Source organism: Salvelinus sp. IW2-2015, linkage group LG17 (assembly GCF_002910315.2).
Source record: "Salvelinus sp. IW2-2015 linkage group LG17, ASM291031v2, whole genome shotgun sequence".
Classification (NCBI taxonomy): Eukaryota; Metazoa; Chordata; class Actinopteri; order Salmoniformes; family Salmonidae; genus Salvelinus; species Salvelinus sp. IW2-2015.
The window spans coordinates 11,840,690-11,861,732 of record NC_036857.1 but is presented as its reverse complement, the minus strand read 5'-3'; the positions used below and the strand labels follow the sequence as shown (position 1 = coordinate 11,861,732).

Genomic DNA, 21,043 nt, shown 5'->3' with positions numbered 1-21,043 from the left:
GTTCTAGCAGACATCAACTCACCTGATGGACAACACTTGTATCATTAAAACATTACATTACTATTTAGTTTCTGCCTCTGCTCACTTTAAACAATACTGAGATAGTCAGTTACCCCAGCTGCTGCAGGTCTCTGAGGATAAACATGAATATGGAAATACCTTCTTTACAAAAATCTGACTTGACATGATTAAGTTAGAGTAACATTGATATAAAAAGCATGTTACAATGTTGCCTACCTTATAAATATTAATCCCATACTCCATCAGAATAATAATTGCATATTCAGTGAAAGTGTGATTCTCAATCTGCAATAACTTACTTGCACTCATGGAGGACATGGAAACAGAGAGAGGCTATAAGGCCACGTAGAGAAAGGTATTCCTGAAGAAATGTCCAGAAGAGGATGCTGCCTCTCTCTCACATCGCTAGTGAAACGTTCAGTACAACTTCCAGAAGAGAGAGGTGGAGCATCTAGTTAAATATAATGGCTACCCAACCCTTCTTCGCCCAACCTTCAAGCCCCATCCACTACATTGAAGGGCTGGCCTTGGCTTGGTGTACGAGGTGGGTGTTCTGTATTGGTAAGGAGGAGTGCAAGGATCTAGGTTGATCCAGAATCATTCATTCCCCTCTTTCAGTTCTCATGTTCCATTGACTCCATCATGTTTGGCATTGGACACAGGGATAGCTCTTACTTCCATCATTAGCTAAAAACATTCGTATAAACATTGGCGACAACAGCAATAGTAGCATAGTAACAACTACGACAACAATGGATAATAACCCTAATAGAAAAACAGGAAGACGTCCCAGTGTGTTTCGTTTTGACAAAGCCCTTTGGATTCAGAACCCACTCTCTCATCGGCTGTCGGGAGTCTCATACTGATGATGTCACAGGTCATAGCGCAATAATCCTCCTGTTCCAAGTCTCCATTCATGTTGTCATCAGTGCCCCCTTTGATCATCCTCACCCAACATCACCACACCTCTCTCTCCCAGGTCCACCCTCACAGCATGTGGTCAGGCTGGTGGAGGGGGTATTGGAAGTAGGCAGCAGGGGGGACAGAGAGGCCAGCAAAGGGGTTGAGGGAGGGGTGGACGGGCGGGGTAAGGGGGGCGGAAATGGCGGGACTATGTGTGGCGGGGGAGTAGCGGTAGCTGAGGTAGCTTGCGGAGGGCGAGGGGGAGGGGGTATAGGGGTAGCTGAGGTAGCTGGCAGAGAGCGAGGGGGAGGGGGTGTAGGGGTAGTGCTCCAGGCCAGTGGAGGTGGTGGAGGTGTAGGGGGCATAAGCTGAGCTGTAGTCCAGATATGGAGAAGTGAGGGAGGCCTGAGAGGGGCTGAGGTGGGACTGGAGCAACAGGCTGGGCTGGAGGAAGGCCTGGGGGTACATACACTGCTGGGCCAATCTAAAGAGACAGATGGAAAGAAAGATAGCAATACATTAGTGTTTAGTATACAGTTATACATTAGCGTGCACGCACACGCCTAACGGCACAGAGGGCTCAGCCATCGTGGAGAAAAAGGCACATACACAAAATAGACAGTTTATTTACAGTATCTGTGGATTATATACCACACCACTGTAATTACAGAGGACATACAGCACTATTGTATACCCACATTTCACATGGACTTAAGGCCACAAATAAGGACAGACCAACCTACCGTGTAGGAGAGATATGCACACATCCACAATATCACTCACCACCCTTTCAAAACGCTCAACTTGACCCCCTGAGAGGACAGAAACCACCCCCCATCATATCACAAACACTGTGAGTCCTTGGTGTACGATTAATTATCATAGCCATGAGAGAATGTCAAAAACCTACGCCCGCCCACACAGTATCCCACTGCTGGCTTCCCTCTGAAGCTAAGCAGGGTTGGGCCTGGTCGGTCCCTGGATGGGAGACCAGATGCTGCTGGAAAAATTAAAGCAGGAAGCACAGGGACTATGGTGGTCTGCTTGAAACATGTTGGCATTACAGACTCAGACAGGGAGAGGTTGAAAATGAGTACACGTCCTAGTAATCCGTCTGGCCCTGCGGCCTTGTGAATGTTGACCTGTTTAAAGGTCTTACTCTCATCGGCTGCGGAGAGCGTGATCACACAGTCGTCCGGAACAGCTGATGCTCTCATGCATGTTTCAGTGCTACTTTCCTCGAAACGAGCATAGAAGTTATTTAGCTCGTCTGGTAGGCTCGTATCACTGGGCAGCTCTCGGCTGTGCATCCCTTTGTAGTCTGTAATAKTTTGCAAGCCCTGCCACATCCGACGAGTGTGTGAGCCAGTGTAGTACGATTCGATCTTAGTTCTGTATTGACGCTTTGCCTATTCGATGGTTCGTCAGAGTTTAGCATCTGCTTCATCTGACCACTTTTTTTATGGACCGAGTCACTGGTGGTTCCTGCTTAAATATTTGCTTGTAAGCAGGAATCAGGAGGATAGATTTATGGTCAGATTTGCCAAATGGAGGGCGAGGGAGAGCTTTGTATGCATCTCTGTGTGTGGAGCAAAGGTGGTCTAGAATAATTTCCTCTCTGGTTGCACATTTAACATGCTGATATAAGGTAAAACTGATTTAAGTTTCCCTGCATTAAAGTCCCCGGCAACTAGGAGTGCTGCCTCTGGATGAGCGCTTTCCTGTTTGCTTATGGCGGTATACAGCTCATTGAGTGTGGTTTTAGTGCCAGCCTCGGTCTGTGGTGGTATGTAGACAGCTACAAAAAATACAGATGAAAACTCTCTAGGTAGATAGTGTGGTCTACAGCTTATCGCGAGATACTCTACCTCAGGCGAGCAAAACATCAAGACTTCCTTAGATATCGTGCACCAGCTGTTGTTTACATTTAAATGTCCCGTTGGTAGGATATACCTGCTTTCAGTTCGTCCCATTTATTTTCCAGCGATTCAACGTTAGCTAGCAGGACGGAAGGCAAAGGTAGATTAGCCACTCGTCACCTGATCCTCACAAGGCACCCTGATCTCCATTTCCTTCTCCAGCAAATGACGGGGATCTGGGCCTGGTCGGGTGTCTGTAGTATCTCCCTCCCGTCTGACTCATTGAAGAAAAACTCTTAGTCTAATCTGAGGTGAGTAATCACAGTTCTGATGTCCAGAAGCTCTTTTCGGTCATAAGAGATGGTAGCAGCAACATTATGTACAAAACAAGTTACAAACACAAAAAATAAATAAATAGCATGGTKGGTTAAGAACTAATAAGAGGGCAGCCATCCCCTCCGGCGCCATCATGTGTTCTCAGTTAACTTACCTGGTCAAATATTGTTTTCTAATAATAGTAAACATCATAGTACACACGACAGCATCAGTATGATTCTGAGCCATTGTAATTAAAGGGTACATACAACACTGTTGTCTTCCCACAATTCACCTTGCCTTAGGCTGCCCACTTATAAACGTAACTTGCTTCAGTTCCACTGACAGCTGCAAAAATAGATCAGRGCTGTTGAGCAAGAAGTGACAGAACAATAGAGGGGGCCTATATCCAACATCTGAAATAATAACGGTCTCTGGACCAGCTTGGCCTGTCCAAATCCATGACCTTATTCTTTCTTTACCCAATAATAACCTAATGGCTGAGACTGTCTCAGGATCAGCAGTTAGGAGCACTAACGAGGGCTCAGAGCTGCTTACCCCAAAACACAGAGGGAGAAACAAAGTTTAATGGGTTGCACGCACACACTACTGACAAAAGGACCAAAGAACAACTGCCTCACACACTGGAATTACAAGTCTCGTCCGTCCGTCTGTGTTGTGCTGCTGGCCTGCTCTGCCCTGTGCATCAGGATGATGGATCCAATGTGACAGTGGCAATCTATGAGAGGGAGCTAGGCCTCCCCTCGCCTCCTAGCTCCCCTTGACTCACGTCCTCAGTGGCAGACACACACACAATGTGGCATACACAAATGTACAGTAAAAACACATCTACAGTAGACAATGCACAAATATACACACATACACGTACAAGTAAACGTTTTCACAACCCTACACATACAGATGCAGGAGAGAGGGAGGGCAGCAAGACAGGATTGATTGGTGCAGCAGGCAGCGTGGGTGTACAGTATTCACAAACAGACCCATGAGAGCAGAACAACCTGACTGAGCTCTCCACTCTCTCTCTCCTACTGTCCATTTCAACTAGCCAAGGCTGTAGTGAGTGGGAGAGAGAGAGAGAAAGAGGGAAGGCGGAAGGATGGAGAGATAGCAAGAAGAGGTGAAGGATCACCCATCATATCTATCATGCCTTAGGATGCTGCAGCTTTTAATAGTTCTGGTGACACAAAAGGTCATGCGTTGGGAGGTGGGAGTCAGGGAGAGGGAGAGAGGGAGAGAGGGAGAGAGGGAGAGAGGGAGAGAGGGAGAGAGGGAGAGGCCCAGGCAGCAGTGAATGACTGACACGGCATTGGACACTCATCTTTCGAGCAGTGCTAGCTTTGGCATAGTATTAGCCAACTAAGATACCCCTGTATACTGTATGTAAAGAGTTCCATCAAGCACACATAATATGTGAATCAGGATCCTTGTAAAATAATACCACACAATGGGAGATGTGTGCATGATCAGATGTTTGTAAATGTCAATGCCTGTCAGAGGAGTTGTGATAATTAGATCTTTAGAATTGTCTATTTTAGTGGTGAGCTTCGTCTAATTTGGTCGCTGGGAAGCAGAAAAAAAACACCTTAGGGAAAACAGTTTGGTTTGTCCCCAATACCCAACAGAGGGGATGGAAGAGGGTTAGAGGATATAAAGGGTAAAATACAGGCAGAGAGAGAAGAGAGAAGAGAGAGCGAAAGAGAAAGTAAGGGAGGAAAAGGTAAGGGAATGAGGAGACTGTAAAGAGAGAAAGAGTGGGAGGATGATAGGATGTTTACCAGCGAGGCTCAGTTTGAGTCATTCTAACACTGCCAAATCAGCAAAGGACAACTCTACTTTCAATGCACACACACCCCCACACAGCCCTCACATCCTGTCCTGTCTGTTCCCCCAAACAAGTGTGTGCAGTGACTGATCCCCCCCCCCCCTCTACCCTATCTCTGTGTTTCAACAGGAAACACACCCCAGCCCTTAAAACACCACACCTGCCCGGCCTCCTACTTCAAAAAATAACAGAATTTTAATAAAGTGCTAAATCTCACTTCTGTCAGCACCCTGCCAGCTAGCTGGAACAGAGGGTGCCTCAGGGGCCCTAGAGACAGAGAGAGGGCAGCCACGGGCACTGGACCAGATCCTGAACTCCCACATGACATGCGCGCAAACACAGACACACCCATCTTTACGGCCACTCCTAGCATTAATACTTAGTCCCCTCTTCACTTAAACACCTGACAGACAGACACACAGGGCCATATGTAAACCCCAGGCCAGGAAAGCCCCTGGAGAAGCTGAGCATGGCTTAAGAAGGAGGAACTCCCCCCAGGAGGAGTATGACAGTATTAGTTGAGATAATGGTGCTTACTTACTGCCAGAATTATGAGTTTGGGTGTGTTTTTTGGGCGTGTGTTTTGACAGGGTAGTCAAGGCTTCATGAATATAGATCAATCTCTTTTTTACATTTTTGTCATTTAGCAGATGCTCTTTTCCAGAGCGACACAGTAGTGAGTGCATACATTTTCATACTGGTCCCCCATGGGAATCGAACCCAAAACCCTGGCAGTGCAAGTGCCATGCTCAACCAACTGAGTGACAAGTTGAACATTCTATACCTAGTGACTTCCACAGAAGATGAAGAAAGAGCAAGTCATTTTCATTGTGGTGGCAGACAGACAGTGATATTATCATGATCAAACCCAGTAGAGGAGATGGAGAACTTGTGCTTTAATTTCCATTGGTTCTCTGAAGGAGAACTGCCATCATTCATTCAAAGGCTCATCTGGGTCAGCCTCAATTCCCTTATCACTCAATATATCATTCAATAATTGAGGACTGGCGGCTGCAATATTAATAGCCCTGTGAGGCATGGGGGTTTGAAGGGCCTATCACAATCTCGGATACTGCTCTAGTCTACAGAACACACAGCCCAACCAGACCGGCCTCACTGAATAGGAAAATGGTCATTTAGCCTAATATAGTATAGCACTCATCAGGAGACATGGACAGCTCTGGTCATCTCACTTCTGACCAATCAGATGTCAGAAATGTTTTGTTTCTGGGTTAAACAGAGTGAGTTAGCAGGCTTCAGTTGCGAAGTAGATCACTGCAATATGAGGTACTGAATATTCAGAACCAGACTGACACTGATCAGCATGAGAGTGAGTTGCTTGAAACAGGGTTTCAACAGGGAGTATGTGTCAACAGTGCTTTTCCTCACATAAACGCAAGCACAAACAAACACAGAGAGAGAGAGAGATATGAAGGAAAGAGAGAGAGAGGGAAAGAACAAAAGAAAGATGAAGGAAAGATACAGAGGGGGAGAGAAAGAAAGAGAGAAAGAAAGAGAGAAAGAAAGAGGGGGAGAAAGAACAAAAGAAAGATGAAGGAAAGATACAGAGGGGGAGAGAAAGAAAGAGAGAAAGAAAGAAAGAAAGAAAGAAAGAAAGAAAAAAGATACAGAGGGGGGAGAGGAAGAGAGAGAGAAAGATATGAAGGAAAGATACAGAGGGGGGAGAGGAAGAGAGAGAGAAAGATATGAAGGAAAGATACAGAGGGGGGGGGGCGGAGAAAGAGAAAGAGAGCCATAAGCAGGCTAAGAATATCCCCATGTCCAAATGTAGCCATGTTAGGAAACAGCAGCAGGCCAGCCAGTTAAGTGAAGCAGGCAGGAATCTGGGTATTCTCACTGACATCATGTAACTGACAGTAGCACAGCTGGCTGAGGGAAGGGTCATTCTCAGACTGCTTGAGACGGTTAGTTACAACAAAAGGGATGAACACACAACTAGACAGACAAAGATTAGCCTCGGGAGCCCAGGCATCTCACGTTAGACACAGATAGACAGAAAGAGGGACAGACAGGTGACCAGAAGGAGAAATAGACAACAGAAAATACTCTGTATGGCATTCGTGACAGAGGAGATGGGAAAAAGAGATGAAGAGAACAGATAAGGGAAAGTAATGACAGACAGTGAGACACTGAGTGTGTTCAAGCGGTAAGCTTAAAGCAGACTGTAGACAAAAGTCGGTAAGTGAAGTCGGGGGAGGTGCATCTGCGACAGCCGAAAGTGGGACACTGTAGTGGTTTTCAAACAGCAAGGCTCACATCAACATGGCAGGTAGCCTAGCTGTTAGAGCATTGGGCCAGTAACCGAAAAGTCGATTGTTTCAAGTCCCGAGTCGAGGTGAAATCTGTCGATAGGACAAATATAATAATCACCCACCAAATRATTATAACATAGCTAGCTGCTATTGTATACAAATGTTTTTTTGTATAAATGTATAAATAAACTTCTCTCTACCCCCATATCACACACTCACAAACATAATATGTATACAATTAATTGATTAGAGGTCTCAAATATCATTTGTATGCCCTGAAACTTTAGAATCGTGGAAAAGTTGGTTCCTGTTTTAGTTACATCTTTGAGTGGGTCAAACAAAAACACCCTAATGATTGGTTGACAAATAGTGCCTCCCACAATGGAGGTGATGCCGGCATGGTGCAGTTGGTGAGAAGCAACTGCAGCAACTTCATCAAAAACTGTATGACATTTGATCACAAGTCAGACAATTTTTATAATCATAATGCAACACACTTTAAATGGTGGTGACCAACGATGGTCACCGACTTGACCAAATGTATCTGCTCGAACGTGTCCATTGGTTGCTCCTTACCCATACTGCCTCTGGATCAGGGCGGGGTGGACATGCTGCACTCTGATGGAGAAACCTGAGAGAGAACAGATAAAACATGTCAGGGTCAGAGACCATCAGATACTGAAGAGAGAGAAGACAGCTAGGGACATCTGAGCTAAAGACAGGACAGACAGACAGAGCCTGCATAGTGGACAGAGTGTTCCTGGAGGAAGAGTTCCTACCACTCTTACTTTTCATCTCTCTGTCCCTCCTTCCCTCGGTAAGTTGAACAGACTTTGGCATTTTTTAAACAAGTGAAACAGTGAATCTACAGGGACACATGAGAAACAACACACATGCGCTGACACATTCTCTCTATATAGACACATCTTATGGGTTTTAATCAAATCAACTTTATGCACTGAGCTTGTCTGATGCTTTAAGCGCACTGTTAAATTAAATAACTAAGACACACAAATTGCTAGAGGGAGTATGACCGCAATTGATTTGATTGTGCTCAGACTTGCTGCTCCATGTTAAAAAAATGACAGTGAGTGACTGACTAGCACCCGTTGTTTCTGACTGAAAAGTCATGTTACCAAAATCCCTCATTTGCTTAGGATAAACATTCCCTATTCCCTCAACCCTTGCTCTCTTTACGTACACATGTATGCATCGCATGCACGTGACCAATAGGGCCTGATTTATTGCATATCCTAATCACATCAATAAATTGGTTATAACAAACTCAATGCATGTGACGGCAAAATAGATGCAGAGGATGTTACAAATAAACTCGAAACGGGGGAATTTTTACTGGTTGCTTAGGAGGTAAAGGGGAAGTCGGATGTGTGGAATAAATTTGACTAGTTGTTGAAAATACTGGAGATCAAGAAAAATAAGTTAAGGAACAAGCTCTGCTTTCATATTATGTGTGCCAAGCAGGTGCTGTTAGATTACAATATAATTTTTATGACCGTTTGGAACAATGTAAACAACACTAAATAAACTATAAGCGTACCAGAGAGTTTATTGTAATGTTTTTTTTGTAAAGCCTTTAAAAAAAAGTTTTTTTTACATTTAACTAAGCAAGTCAGTTAAGAACTAATTCTTATTTACAATGGCGGCCTACAGGGGAACAGTGGGTTAACTGCCTTGTTCAGGGGCAGAACGACAAATTTTTACCTTGTCAGCTCGGGGATTTGATCCAGCAACCTTTCGGTTACTGGCCCAACGCTCTAACCACCAGGCTACACCTGTCACCTCCAAATTAATTATAGCAAAGACTAAAAACAGTCACATTCATTTGTGAATGTAATTTCTGAAATGAAACAGTTTATTTATTTATTCAAGGGTCGCTTTATATTAAAATGAAAATGCTTGATTGCATTTCATATCAACGAATGAATGATTGATTGATACAGTAGCCAATATAAGTATTGAAATGTAGGCCTAAGTAAGTTATGGTATTAAGACTAAACAGGATGTGCTCTTTGGCCTACAGCTCAGTGGTGGTTACACAAGGCTGCTATACTAAGCCTACTAATGATAACATTAGTTATTATTATGATTATAATAATAACAATAGTATAATAACACAGATATCAAGAACARTTAGGGTTATTATTATTATAAATATAATTTTTCTGAAAATTTGGAAGTGTAAACACTAAATAAATTATAAGTAATACCAGAGACGATGTTCTAACAAAAAAAAGTGTAAAGCCTTTATTATGAAGGTGAAAAACATTTTCATAAATTCTGCAATTTATCTGACATGTGGTTGCCTGAGGCTTGGCGCTCACAGAATCAGTAGGCTATTAAACAAACACTCAAACAGTAGCAGGATCTGTCTTATTTCTGTAGATATGGATGATTTATAAAGCCAGGCACATTTAACAGTTAGGCTATTGATTACAGACCTAATTAAGATGGGTTTTCCTCTCTCCTCACTTTTCTTAGACAATTAAGGCCAGGGCTGTTCTCATCTAACGCCGCTGCTGCCTCCGCCACATTGTTCTCAACACCAATATGCTGCTTAACTTTGCTCTTATGCACATAGCAACATGGTCTAGGAAAAGGCGCCAATTCAACACACACACACACTCTCTCTCTCTCCTGAGTTCACCATGAGTAAGAGGAGACTCCTCTCTCTCATTCCTTCTATCCCTGCCTCCCTCATCTCTCAATCCCCTCCTTTTTTCTCACTAACACTTAATGTTCCTGTAACTCTTCACACACACACACCCTTTGGTCATTCTCTCCTGTTGTGTTTATCATGACTCCCTGGGTGAGGGGAGTCACACAGAACAAGGAAGAGACAGATCTGTTTATTTCTCCCTCTCCCTTCCCCTCTCTCATAAACAACCTCTCCCTATTTTCTCTCTCCCTCTTTCCACATCTCACTCTCACAGACACACAACAAAATACCAAGCTGACATACAGTACACTGAGTGTACAAAACATTAGGAACACCTTCCTAATATTGAGTTGCATCCCCTTTTGCCCTCAGAACAGCCTCAAAGTCATGGACTCTACAGTGTGTTGAAAGTGTTCCACAGGGATGCTGGCCCACGTTGACTCCAATGCCTCCCACAGTTGTGTCAAGTTGGCTGGATGTCCTTTGGGTTGTGGACCATTTTTGATACACACAGGAAACTGTTTAGCGTGAAAAACCCAGCTGCATTGCAGTTCTTGGTACACTCAAACCGGTGCGCMTGGCACCTACCACCATACCCCATTCAAAGGCACTTAAATATTTTGTCTTGCCCATTCACCCTCTGAATGGCAAACAGACAATCCATGGCTCAATTATCTCAAGGCTTAAAAATCCTTCTTTAACCTTCTACACTGAATTTAAGTGGATTTAACAAGTGACATCAATAAGGGATCATAGCTTTCACCTGTATTCAACTGGTCCATGTCATGGAAAGAGCAGGAGTTCAAAATAGTTTGTACACTCATCATAGCACATCAACTGCATGCTTGACGTGTAACAAAGCAACAACAACCCAACATCGAGATACAGTATACTACAGTTGTCGCTACTGTGCGTCGGTCACACATATGCTACATCTAAAATGTCACCCTATTCTCTTTACAGTAGTGCAGTACTTTTGAGCCCTACATTTTCCCATAGACTCCACAGAGTGACAGATGGTTTGGTGTGTGTGTAGTCTGAAGGGGCGCAGATGTAGGCTGGTGGTTCACACTGTACAGTCATACTGTGCCTGACCACAGCTGGGTCTGCCATCAAATGTGTGGTGTGTGTACCGTATAATGTAGAGGAATGTAGCTATAATAGTCGTCAGCTGAGAGTGTGTATGCACGTGCCATCTGCTCACATGTTTGCGTAGTGTGTGTGTGTGTGTGTCTGTGTCTGTGTATGCGTGGGGTTGGTCTCTGTGTGTGTGTGTGCACGCATGACTCACCTGTCTGTGGGCTGCGGGGCTTGGCTCCCAGGTAGGCCAGGTTGACGTTAGCCTTCCTACCGTCGACGATGGGGTTGGGGTCTTTACATGCCCGTTCTGCCGCCTCCCTGTCCATCATAGTCACCTGACAGGAAGAGGAAGGAACACACAGGTTTACAATTCAGGAAGTGACCAATATCGATTTTATAAAATACTTATCCCTTAACTTGTATCTCACCAATAAATTCCTGTATTCCCTATTAAGTTTGAGCACTAGTCCTGGATCCATATAGATATAAAGTTCCTGTGTGCTTTTAACAATGTGTGACATTATGACCTAGCATACTGACCTATCACAGGAAATGGTGGGTGTCTGGGTGTGCAGGGAGGGGTTCTTTCAATTATATTATTATTTTACTAACAACGGGATGCTAAATAAGAGCCATCACCAACATGGTACATCAAAACACACACATTCAGTGTCTTTCTCGCACACACACACCTGTGACCGCATCTATTACAATATATATTACATTATTAGTAATAATAATAATACAATTAATTTGTATAGCGCTTTTCATTACAGAGTTCTCAAAGCTCTGAGAAAAACATTATGTATATACAATAAAGACGACATACATTTAGAATCAAGGCAGGTAAAATAGCAAGTGGGTTAGGTGCTAAATATACTGAACAAAAATGTAAACACATGTAAAGTGTTGGTCCCATGTTTCATGAGTTGAAATAAAAGATTGCAGAAATGTTCCATACGTACAAAAAGCTAATTTCTCACCAATTTTGTACAAAAATGTGTTTACATCCCTGTTAGTGAGTWTTTCTCCTTTGCCAGKATAATCCATCCACCTGACAGGTSTGGCATATCAAGAAGCTGATTAAACAGCATGATCATTACACAGSTGCACCTTGTGCTTGAGATAATAAAAAGCCACTCTAAAAATGTGAAATTTGAGGGAGCGTGCAATTGGCAAGCTGACTGTAGGAATGTCCACCAGAGCTATCAAATGTTCATTTCAGCACCCCTGCCCAGTCATGTGAAATCCATAGATTAGGGCCTTTATTTCAAATGGACTAATGTCCTTATTTAAACTGTATGTAACTCAATAAAATCTTTGAAATTGTTGCATTTATATTTTTTTCCAGTATACATTTTAGATTGGGACTAGGACTATGAAAAATACATTCTGCAGAAGTGAATTTTAAGTCCCGTTTTAAAGGTTCTGAGTGATGGAGAGGCTCTCAGATGGTCAGGGAGAGCATTCCATAGGGGCAAGGGAGCAGAAGGCTCGGAATGCCATAGTTCTGAGACATGTCTTGAGGACTTGAAGCAGTAGAGTGGCAGGAGCAGAGATTGCAAAGTGGCTCGCTGAATGAGATGAGGTCACTGATGTTGAGTTAGGCCAGGATCTTGGTGATGTGGTCTGACCTCTTGGTCCTGATCAGGACCCTGGCAGCACTTTTCTGGATTAGTTGGAGGCTATCTAGTGATTTGGCTGGGAGGCCCCCAAACAGCGCATGGCCAAAGATTAAGGCATGGATGAGTTTCTCTGCATCTGGCTGGGAAAGTGATGGTATGACCTGGGCAAAGTTTTTAAGATGGCAACATTATGTTTTGCATATTTGTTTGATGTGGGCATCGAAGGACAGAGAAAGATTAAACTTGACTCCTAGGATGGAGATGACAGAGGACAAGCGGATGGCCTGGCTGTTGATTGTATGGCAGATGTTTCCAGCACTGATGACCTGCTTGGGTGTCAAAATAAGCATAGCCTCAGTCTTGCTACTCTTCAACTGGAGGAAGTTCTCTTTCATCCATTCCCTGATGTCCTCTAGGCAGCTGCTGAGTTTTGYTAGGGCAGGGATGGTTGTTAATGTAAACCTGGGTATCGTCAGCGTAGCAGTGGAAGTTGAGGTTATAATCTCTTCGGATTAGGCCGAGAGGGAGCATGTAAATTAAAAACAGGATAGGCCCCAGCACTGACCTCTGTGGAACACCAGATGTGACTGCAGACTCCTCCAATAGGGATGTAATACTTCCTATTGGAGAGGTAGGAGGAGAACCAGTTTAGAGCCGTTCCAGAGACAGCAGTGTGTTCTCTGAAACGCTGCAGGAGAATGAAGTGTTCTACGGTGTCAAAAGCAGCACTGAGATCTAAGAGGAGAAGGATGCTGGGAGATCCTGAATCAGCAGTCATTGGAAACTTTAACCAGAGATGTTTCTGTGCTATGCAAGGGCCGGAAGCCAGACTGGAAAACCTTGTACAACTGATGACAGATGTGATTGAAGCTTTAGCAGTCTTATGGCTTGGTGGTAGCAGCTGTTCAGGGTCCTGTTGGTTCCAGACTTGGTGCACCAGTAGCGCATGCTGTGCGGTAGCAGAGACAACAGTCTATGACTTGGGTGGCTGGAGTCTTTGACAATTTTTAGGGCCTTCCTCTGACACCGCCTGGTATAGAGGTCCTGGATGGCAGGAAGCTTGGCCCCAGTGATGTACTGGGCCGTACGCACTACCCTTTGTAGTGCCTTGCGGTCAGCTGCCAAGCAGTTGCCATAACAAGCGGTGGTGCAGCCAGTCAAGATGCTCTCATGGTGCAGCTGTAGAACTTTGAGGATCTGAGGGCCCATGCCGAATCTTTTCAGCCTCCAGAGGGAGAAGAGGCATTGTCGTGCCCTYYTCACGACTGTGTTGGTGTGTGTGGACCATGATAATTCCTTAGTGATGTGGACACCGAGGAACTTGAAGCTCTTGAATACAAAACCTGGGGGGCTCATGGTTCTCACCTCCTTCCATAGACTTACACCGTAATTATGAGTTTCTGACAACTTCCGGAGGCCATCCTCCAACCTATCAGAGCTCTAGCAGCATGAACTTACATGTTGTCCACCCAATCAAAGGATCAGAGAATTAATCTAGTACTGAAAGCATAAGCTACAGCTATAGCTAGCACTGCCCTGCATAAAATGTGGTGAGTAGTTGACTCAGAGAAAGACAATAGTTGAACAGTTTTGAGCAAACTAATTTCTTTAAAAATGAAGGAGAAGCAAGAGACAGCTAGCTATATTTTGATTAAAAAAAAGGTCAGTTTCACTTAGCTAGCAAATGCAGCTAGCTAGTTTAGCCTACTCAAATAGCATCCCTCTCTGTTTGAGCTGGGTATGTTAGCTAGCTGGCTATGGCTATCCAACACTGGAACTCTTCCATGTCAAGGTAAGCTTTTGGTTGTATACATTTATTGCCACCAGGGCCCGCCGGTGTAACTGCTAAACTGCTTGCTGACTGTACTGCATGATTGTAGTGGGTTTACTAACGTGCTAGTTCAAGTAGCTATGTTGACTTTGACATTAGCTAATATGGTGACAATGATGTAGGCTGTGTGTAGCGGTTAGCAGTTATGATGTGAAGGTTTGTCTTGGAAAGGTTATTTCGCCTGGTCACAGACAGCTGATGTGTTGTGCACTGAAGTACACAAGCAAAAAAAAGTGAGAGGAGAGCGCAGAGATGCGAGAAGGAATTATACAACCAGCAAAATTATCATGTTGTTTGTATGTGGCTACTATGAAAGTGAACTGTGTTTGTGTGTGATCAGGGGCGTATTTACATATTTACGTATTTAAATTGGTGCCCCCTGTATGGTAATTTGACCATGATAACACGTTTAGATAGCTGGCCGCTAAACTAACTTAGCAATCTACAAAATGTTAGCTGACATGGGCTTATTGACTGACTATCAGTGACTGACATTACAAGATAAAAACTGCTGATGCACAACCAAACTTTTTGTTTTGGGGGGAGGGGTGGGATTGATCCGAGGGCCTTCAARRGGGGGGGGGGGGGGGGGGGGGCCAGTTGCCCATCCATGGTTTAGACAGTCCGGCAAGTTAAGGAAGTCAGCAGCCATAGAGCACATGGGTGAGTCAACACTTGGGTGAGTCAACAGTCTCCCCAAATGACAATGTTGGAGAGAGTGGGGCATAAAGAGATTATTAGTTCAGAAAACTCAGAGCTAAAAAGAGGTTGTTATCTTAGGGGGGTGGTAAACAAGAATAACAGTGATAGGATTTGGTTGTTTACATTTAAGAGCAAAGTACTCAAGACTGAAACTCAGCAACAGCCAGTGGGTTTAAAATAAAGCAGTCTGTATAAAACAGCAAGGCCTCCACCGTGGCTGTGCCCCTTTTCAATGTATTTGTATTCAGGCAGAGCTGATTCATTAAGATGGTAAGTTTACCTCGCTGTGCCATGTTTCAGTGAGGCAGATCTTGTCAAAGTCATTATCAGAGATAAACTTATACAGAAGAGGAGACTTTGTTAATCAGGATTGCAGAGTGTAAAACATGTTGAGTCATTGGTGGAAACAGTGTCATTACATTTTGGTTGGTCTACTGCGCTCTGTATTGACTGTATATGTCTTGGAGTGAGTGACATCATTTACCTGAGGGTCAGCCTGCAGAACTGGCAAGTGAGTGTACACAATAGATTAATTTGCTGATCAGTTTCCTACTGCCTCATGGTCCTCATGTTTTCCAGAAGATCCCGTATTGCATAAGGCTGTTCTTGAGCTCCTTGCACAAGGTTGTTTTAATCTGTTCAAAATGTCTGAGGAATCCTTGTGTGTAGTGGAGGAAAGTTGCTGCCATTTCTTCATCTTTGGTCCAGCCTTCGGCCCAGGAGAGATGAGAGGAAGATCTAGGCTGGTGTTCGAATCCAAACACTTAGCTAGTTGATTGGAGAAGTAGGCTACTATCTTTTCTAGTTTAATGTTTTTTGGTTAAGATAACTAGGTTTTTGTATTCAGTACTTGATTAGCTTTAAAAAAATAAAATAAAATAAAAAGTTGATATTTATAATGCACATAAAACACACTTAAAACAAATAACTATAGATACATTCACAGAAGTAAACTATCAAGGCTGCCACTGGGCGCAATGGCAACCATCACAGTAAGAGTAGTCACAAACTGCTAATAAATGAGGTGAGGTGAACTGAAACATGATATTAGTAACAAAGTCAAGTCGCCAAACAGTATAAGGCATTGATGTCACTGCATTATTCTTTTGCTTTATTTCACGGCACCAAACTATGGGGGTCTATGCTAACAGTGGCTGTAATGTAGATAGGTTGATTGAGGCTGCTGGGGGAATTAGACTGCTATGGGAAGTCAGGGGTGAAATGGGCAGACTGTACAGGTTGGGCCAGAGACAGAACACACGCTGGTTGGCTGGCTAAACTCATCAAAATGTGTATGAACAGGGAGGCAGGGAAAATATGCATTGCTTTAACTCCCCTCATCACTCTCGTCTGTCTTCTTATCGGTCTCTCTCACTGACCCTCTCCCTCCCCCCCTCTCATTACCACACACAGCTTGGCAGAGGGGGGGTGGTGTGTGTGTGTGTGGAAGTCAAAATAGAACTGCAGCCTTATCTCAGAGCACCAACTGACATGTCACACCTCTGTGACCAGGGGGGACTGCATTCTGCTGACACACAACCTCCCCCAGAGGGAGGGAGAGAAAGGGAGGAGGGAAAACAGAGGGAGATAGGAAGGAAAAGGGGGAGAGATCCTTCAGGCCCAGTAACTGATGCATTAGGTCTCTCCTCAGCCATTCTGTTTTGAACTGAGTAAATACACTTCCATGCCTATGAATGCAAAATATTTCAGGGCAAATAAAAGCCTTCCGCTTGACCATCTCACATTCTTTCAGCTCTTATTCATTATGCATATACATATATTTGCTGTTGTTAGTGTGTGTGTGTATAGATAGATAGAGAGAGAGAGAGAGAGAGAGAGAGAGAGAGAGAGAGAGAGAGAGAGAGAGAGAATGGGTGTTTGGAAGGGGGTTGTTGTTCAGGACTGGGAGATAATTGATGTTATGCTTTTTAAGGAATAATCTACTCATGCTAAAACATGTGACTGCAAAACCACACACACTTGTTAGTTGAACAAAGTGTCAGTGTTACACCAAATTAAGACCCATGCTCTTTGCTTTGCGGATTACATGAGCACAGAAATGTCAGCAGCACATGTACATTCAGGACACAAAGGTTAGAAAATTAAATGTAAAGGAAACGTAGTGGTTACAGTAAAGTGTAGGATATGTGCAGTGGGCCCAGCCTACCTGGTAAAACTGCAACTGTTGCCTCGCTTTTTTTATGGGCTCAATTCAAGGTGTTAGGGTAAGAATTACAGTGGCCGTATTCAGGGTGGCTAATAGGTTCTGAAAGTATTCTGTGGTAGATAATGAAATGTGTGTAGGTCTTTTAATGCACTTTCATCATTGTTTACAATGCAATAAGTTTGTTAATAGGCTTTTTGTAATATAAAAAGTGGCAACAAAATCAAATGTGTTACGAAAGTAATACGAGTTAATCTACTTTCGCCTACAGTATATCACTGAGTTGATACAAAAGGGAACAAAATAACTGACACAAAAGGGAACAAAATAACTGACACATCGCCAGGCAGTCTGTCGCACGTCTCACACATTTCAGTACCTTACCCTCACCCCTTCCTGTACAATACCAAAGAACATGGCATGAGCGGAAAACAACAGTCACCCACTCTGTCCTGTCAAAAGAAAGGTTATGCCGAATTTGGAGGTATTGCACAGTGTCTTGTTAGCTGAAGTAGACTACACTTACAAATCCGTATCCTCGGGATTTCCCAGTTTGTCTGTCCGTTATCACAACGGCCTCGTCAATATCCCCGAACATCTCGAAGTATTTTCGAAGGGATGCGTCGTTGGTATGATAAGGTAAACCGCCGACAAATATCTTAGTGAAAGTAGTGTCTTTCTGAATAGTGGGATGCATTGTCTCCAGACCTCTGTTAACAAATTGATGATAAAGCGTTGATCCACTAGTGAGTTCGAATGGAAAACCTAAACGGTCTATGGGGGAAAACACAAATCAAAGTTCTCAACAACTAAATGGGCGTTCGAGAGATGGAAGCTTTAAATGCGCATTGGTTTTTCTCAAGCGCCCAATCAGGCTTGATTCGTCCAGTCTGTATCGATGCAAAATGACGTCCTTATTCCATGCGTTGAATTATATCCAAGCAGCGCTATCGTTGTAACAGGCTGGATTTAAGTCTCTTCTTGACAGGTGTCTTGCCTACTCCTTCGGAATATCTCAGGTAGGGGGTGGTGGGGGAAGTATATTCTAGGCGAGTTTCAAACACGCCCACTCTCATTTTGGCCAATACATAAGCGGAGCGTCCTAGGTTTAGCGACACCCCCTGTCAACGTTTGTTTTGAAGTGTCTGCCCTATATCTGAGGCTGGTTTATTCATAGTTGATGAGTTGCTGACCATAAAACATCACATTCACTTTCCATTTTTAAGGGCCACAACAAGCGCAAAAGTCTTGTTTCGAGACAGCGCACATGAAAGGGTCAATAGGGCATAGGGGTGAGAGGAAATTGATGTGGTTAAAGACAAAAGCGCGGGGTGACCAATCACAGGAAAACCTGAAGATGAAAGGTTGTAATGTTGAGGTGACCGTGTATTCGTCTCACTCTCTTTGTGCAAAGGGCATGTGGAGGCAAACTCATGAATCAATCATTCTTACCTTCAGTAGGTCTACTAAACAATGGGGCAAAGCAAGGCAGAGGGGCTCACATTTAGTTGGTTCATCATGTTTTGAATTTCAGAGCGATAGAATTTTGGTTTGCATTCTGACTCTCATATGCATGCTTCCAAACCGAAACAGTTTGGGAGAGTTTGTGCATATACTGTACAGTGCATTCGGAAAGTATTCAGACCCCTTGACTTTATCCACATTTTGTTACGTTACAGCCTAATTCTAAAATGTATGTATATTTTTTTGCCCCCTCGTCAATCTACACACAATACCCCATAATGACAAAGCAAAAATAGGTTTTTTGAATTTTTTGCAAATATATATATATAAAAAAAAATGAAATATCACCTTTACATAAGTATTCAGATCCTTTACTTAGTACTTTGTTTGAAGCACCTTTGGCAGCGATTACAGCCTTGAGTCTTCTTTGCTAAGATGCTACAAGCTTGGCACACCTGTATTTGGGGAGTTTCTCCCATTCTTCTCTGCAGATCCTCTCAAGCTCTGTCAGGTTGGATGGGGAGCGTCACTGGACAGGTATTTTCAGGTTTCTCCAGAGATCGGGTTCAAGTCCGGGCTCAAGGACATTCAGAGACTTGTCCCGAAGCCACTCCTGTGTTGTCTTGGCTGTGTGCTTAGGGTCCTTGTCCTGTTGGAAGGTGAACCTTCGCCCCAGTCTGAGGTCCTGAGCGCTCTGGAGCAGGTTTTCATCAAGGATTTCTCTGTACTTTGCTCCGTTCATCTTTCCCTCGATCCTGACTTGTCTCCCAGTTCCTGCCGCTGAAAAACATCCCCACCGCATGATGCTGCCACCACCATGCTTCACCATAGGGATGGTGCCAGGTTTCCTCCAGACATGACACTTGGCATTCAGGACAAAGTGTTCAATCTTGGTTTCATCAGACCAGAGAATCTTGTTTCTCAGGGTGTGCGAGTCCTTTAGGTGCCTTTTGGCAAACTCCAAACGGGCTGTCATGTGCCTTTTACTGAGGAGTGGCTTCCGTCTGGCCACTCTACCATAAAGGCCTGATTTGGTGGTGATCTGCGTGCTGCAGAGATGGTTGTCCTCCCGGAAGGTTCTCCCATCTCCACAGAAAAACTATGGTGCTCTGTCAGAGTGACCATCGGGTTCTTGGCCACCTCCTCTCCTCCGATTACTCAGTTTCGCCGGGCGGCCAGCTCTGGGAAGAGTCTTGGTGGTTCCAAATTTCTTCCATTTAAGGATGATGGAGGCCACTGTGTTCTTGGGGACCTTCAATGCTGCAGACATGTTTTGTACCCTTCCCCCAGATCTGTGCCTCGACACAATCCTGTCTCGGAGATCTACGTACAATTCCTTCGACCTCATGGCTTTGTTTTTGCTCTGACATGCACTGTCAACTGTGGGACCTTATATAGACAGGTGTTGTCTTTCCAAATTTTGTCCAATCAACTGAATTKACCAAAGTTGGACTTCAATCAAGTTGTACAAATATCTCAAGGATGATCAATGGAAACAGGTTGCACCGGAGAACAATTTCAAGTCTCATAGCAAAGGGTCTRAATACTTATGTAAATAAGGTATTTCTGTTTTTAATTTTTAATACATTTGTTAAAATAAAATAAAACAGTTTTTGCTTTGTCATTATGGGGTATTGTGCGACTGATGAGGGGAAAAAATGTATTTAATCAATTTTAGAAAAAGGCTAATGAAACAAAATGTGGAAAAGGGGAAGGGGTCTGAATACTTTCTGAATCCACTGTATTATGACAGCCTTTTGTGATGTTTCTTTTCTTCGTTTTGGACTTCAGTTTTTTTGTGCTGTTCTGGCACACACATTTTTTTCTGGAGGCAAGCCAAAGTTAGGAGACAAAGTCTACGCCCCTTCGTTGCTGATTGGTCAACAGTACAGATTCAGAAGCAAGCCGAACCCACACTCCAAATGACCTCAGTGTTGCCACCTCTCCAGCCTACTGTACCCTCCACCTTCCTCTCAAAACCTCATACAACCCCCACTGCCTCAATCAGAGAACCCCTCACCTCCTCTCTCATCCTCTCACCTCTGGCTCCTAGTTCACGCAGACCCCCAGTCTCCAGACATCATTTGTACCCAGATGATAAGTGCCCCTATTCTTCATCATCTAGTCCAGTGACTAAACCCCAGTTCTCATCCCCTTCTCTCTGGCCAAGCTAACTTGGAACCTAGAAACGTACACTCGCTATGAAAAACACAACACACACAATGTAATGTTTAAATAGAAATTTGTATTTACATCAATATTAACATCAAGAAACAAGTAAGAAAA

At 43.9% G+C, this 21,043-nt stretch overlaps 1 protein-coding gene across 1 annotated transcript; it reads right to left on the bottom strand.

Moving 5' to 3' along the window:
* Nucleotides 1-917: 917 nt before the first annotated feature.
* Nucleotides 918-18,106, bottom strand: LOC111976362 (RNA-binding protein 38-like). The gene is made up of 4 exons (XM_024005147.3): nt 17,820-18,106; nt 11,183-11,306; nt 7,791-7,845; nt 918-1,408 (listed from the first exon to the last, which is right to left on the bottom strand). Exons 1-4 carry the CDS (start codon nt 17,988-17,990, stop codon nt 1,009-1,011), a joined length of 750 nt encoding a protein of 249 aa, XP_023860915.1. The 5' UTR covers nt 17,991-18,106; the 3' UTR covers nt 918-1,008.
* Nucleotides 18,107-21,043: the final 2,937 nt, after the last annotated feature.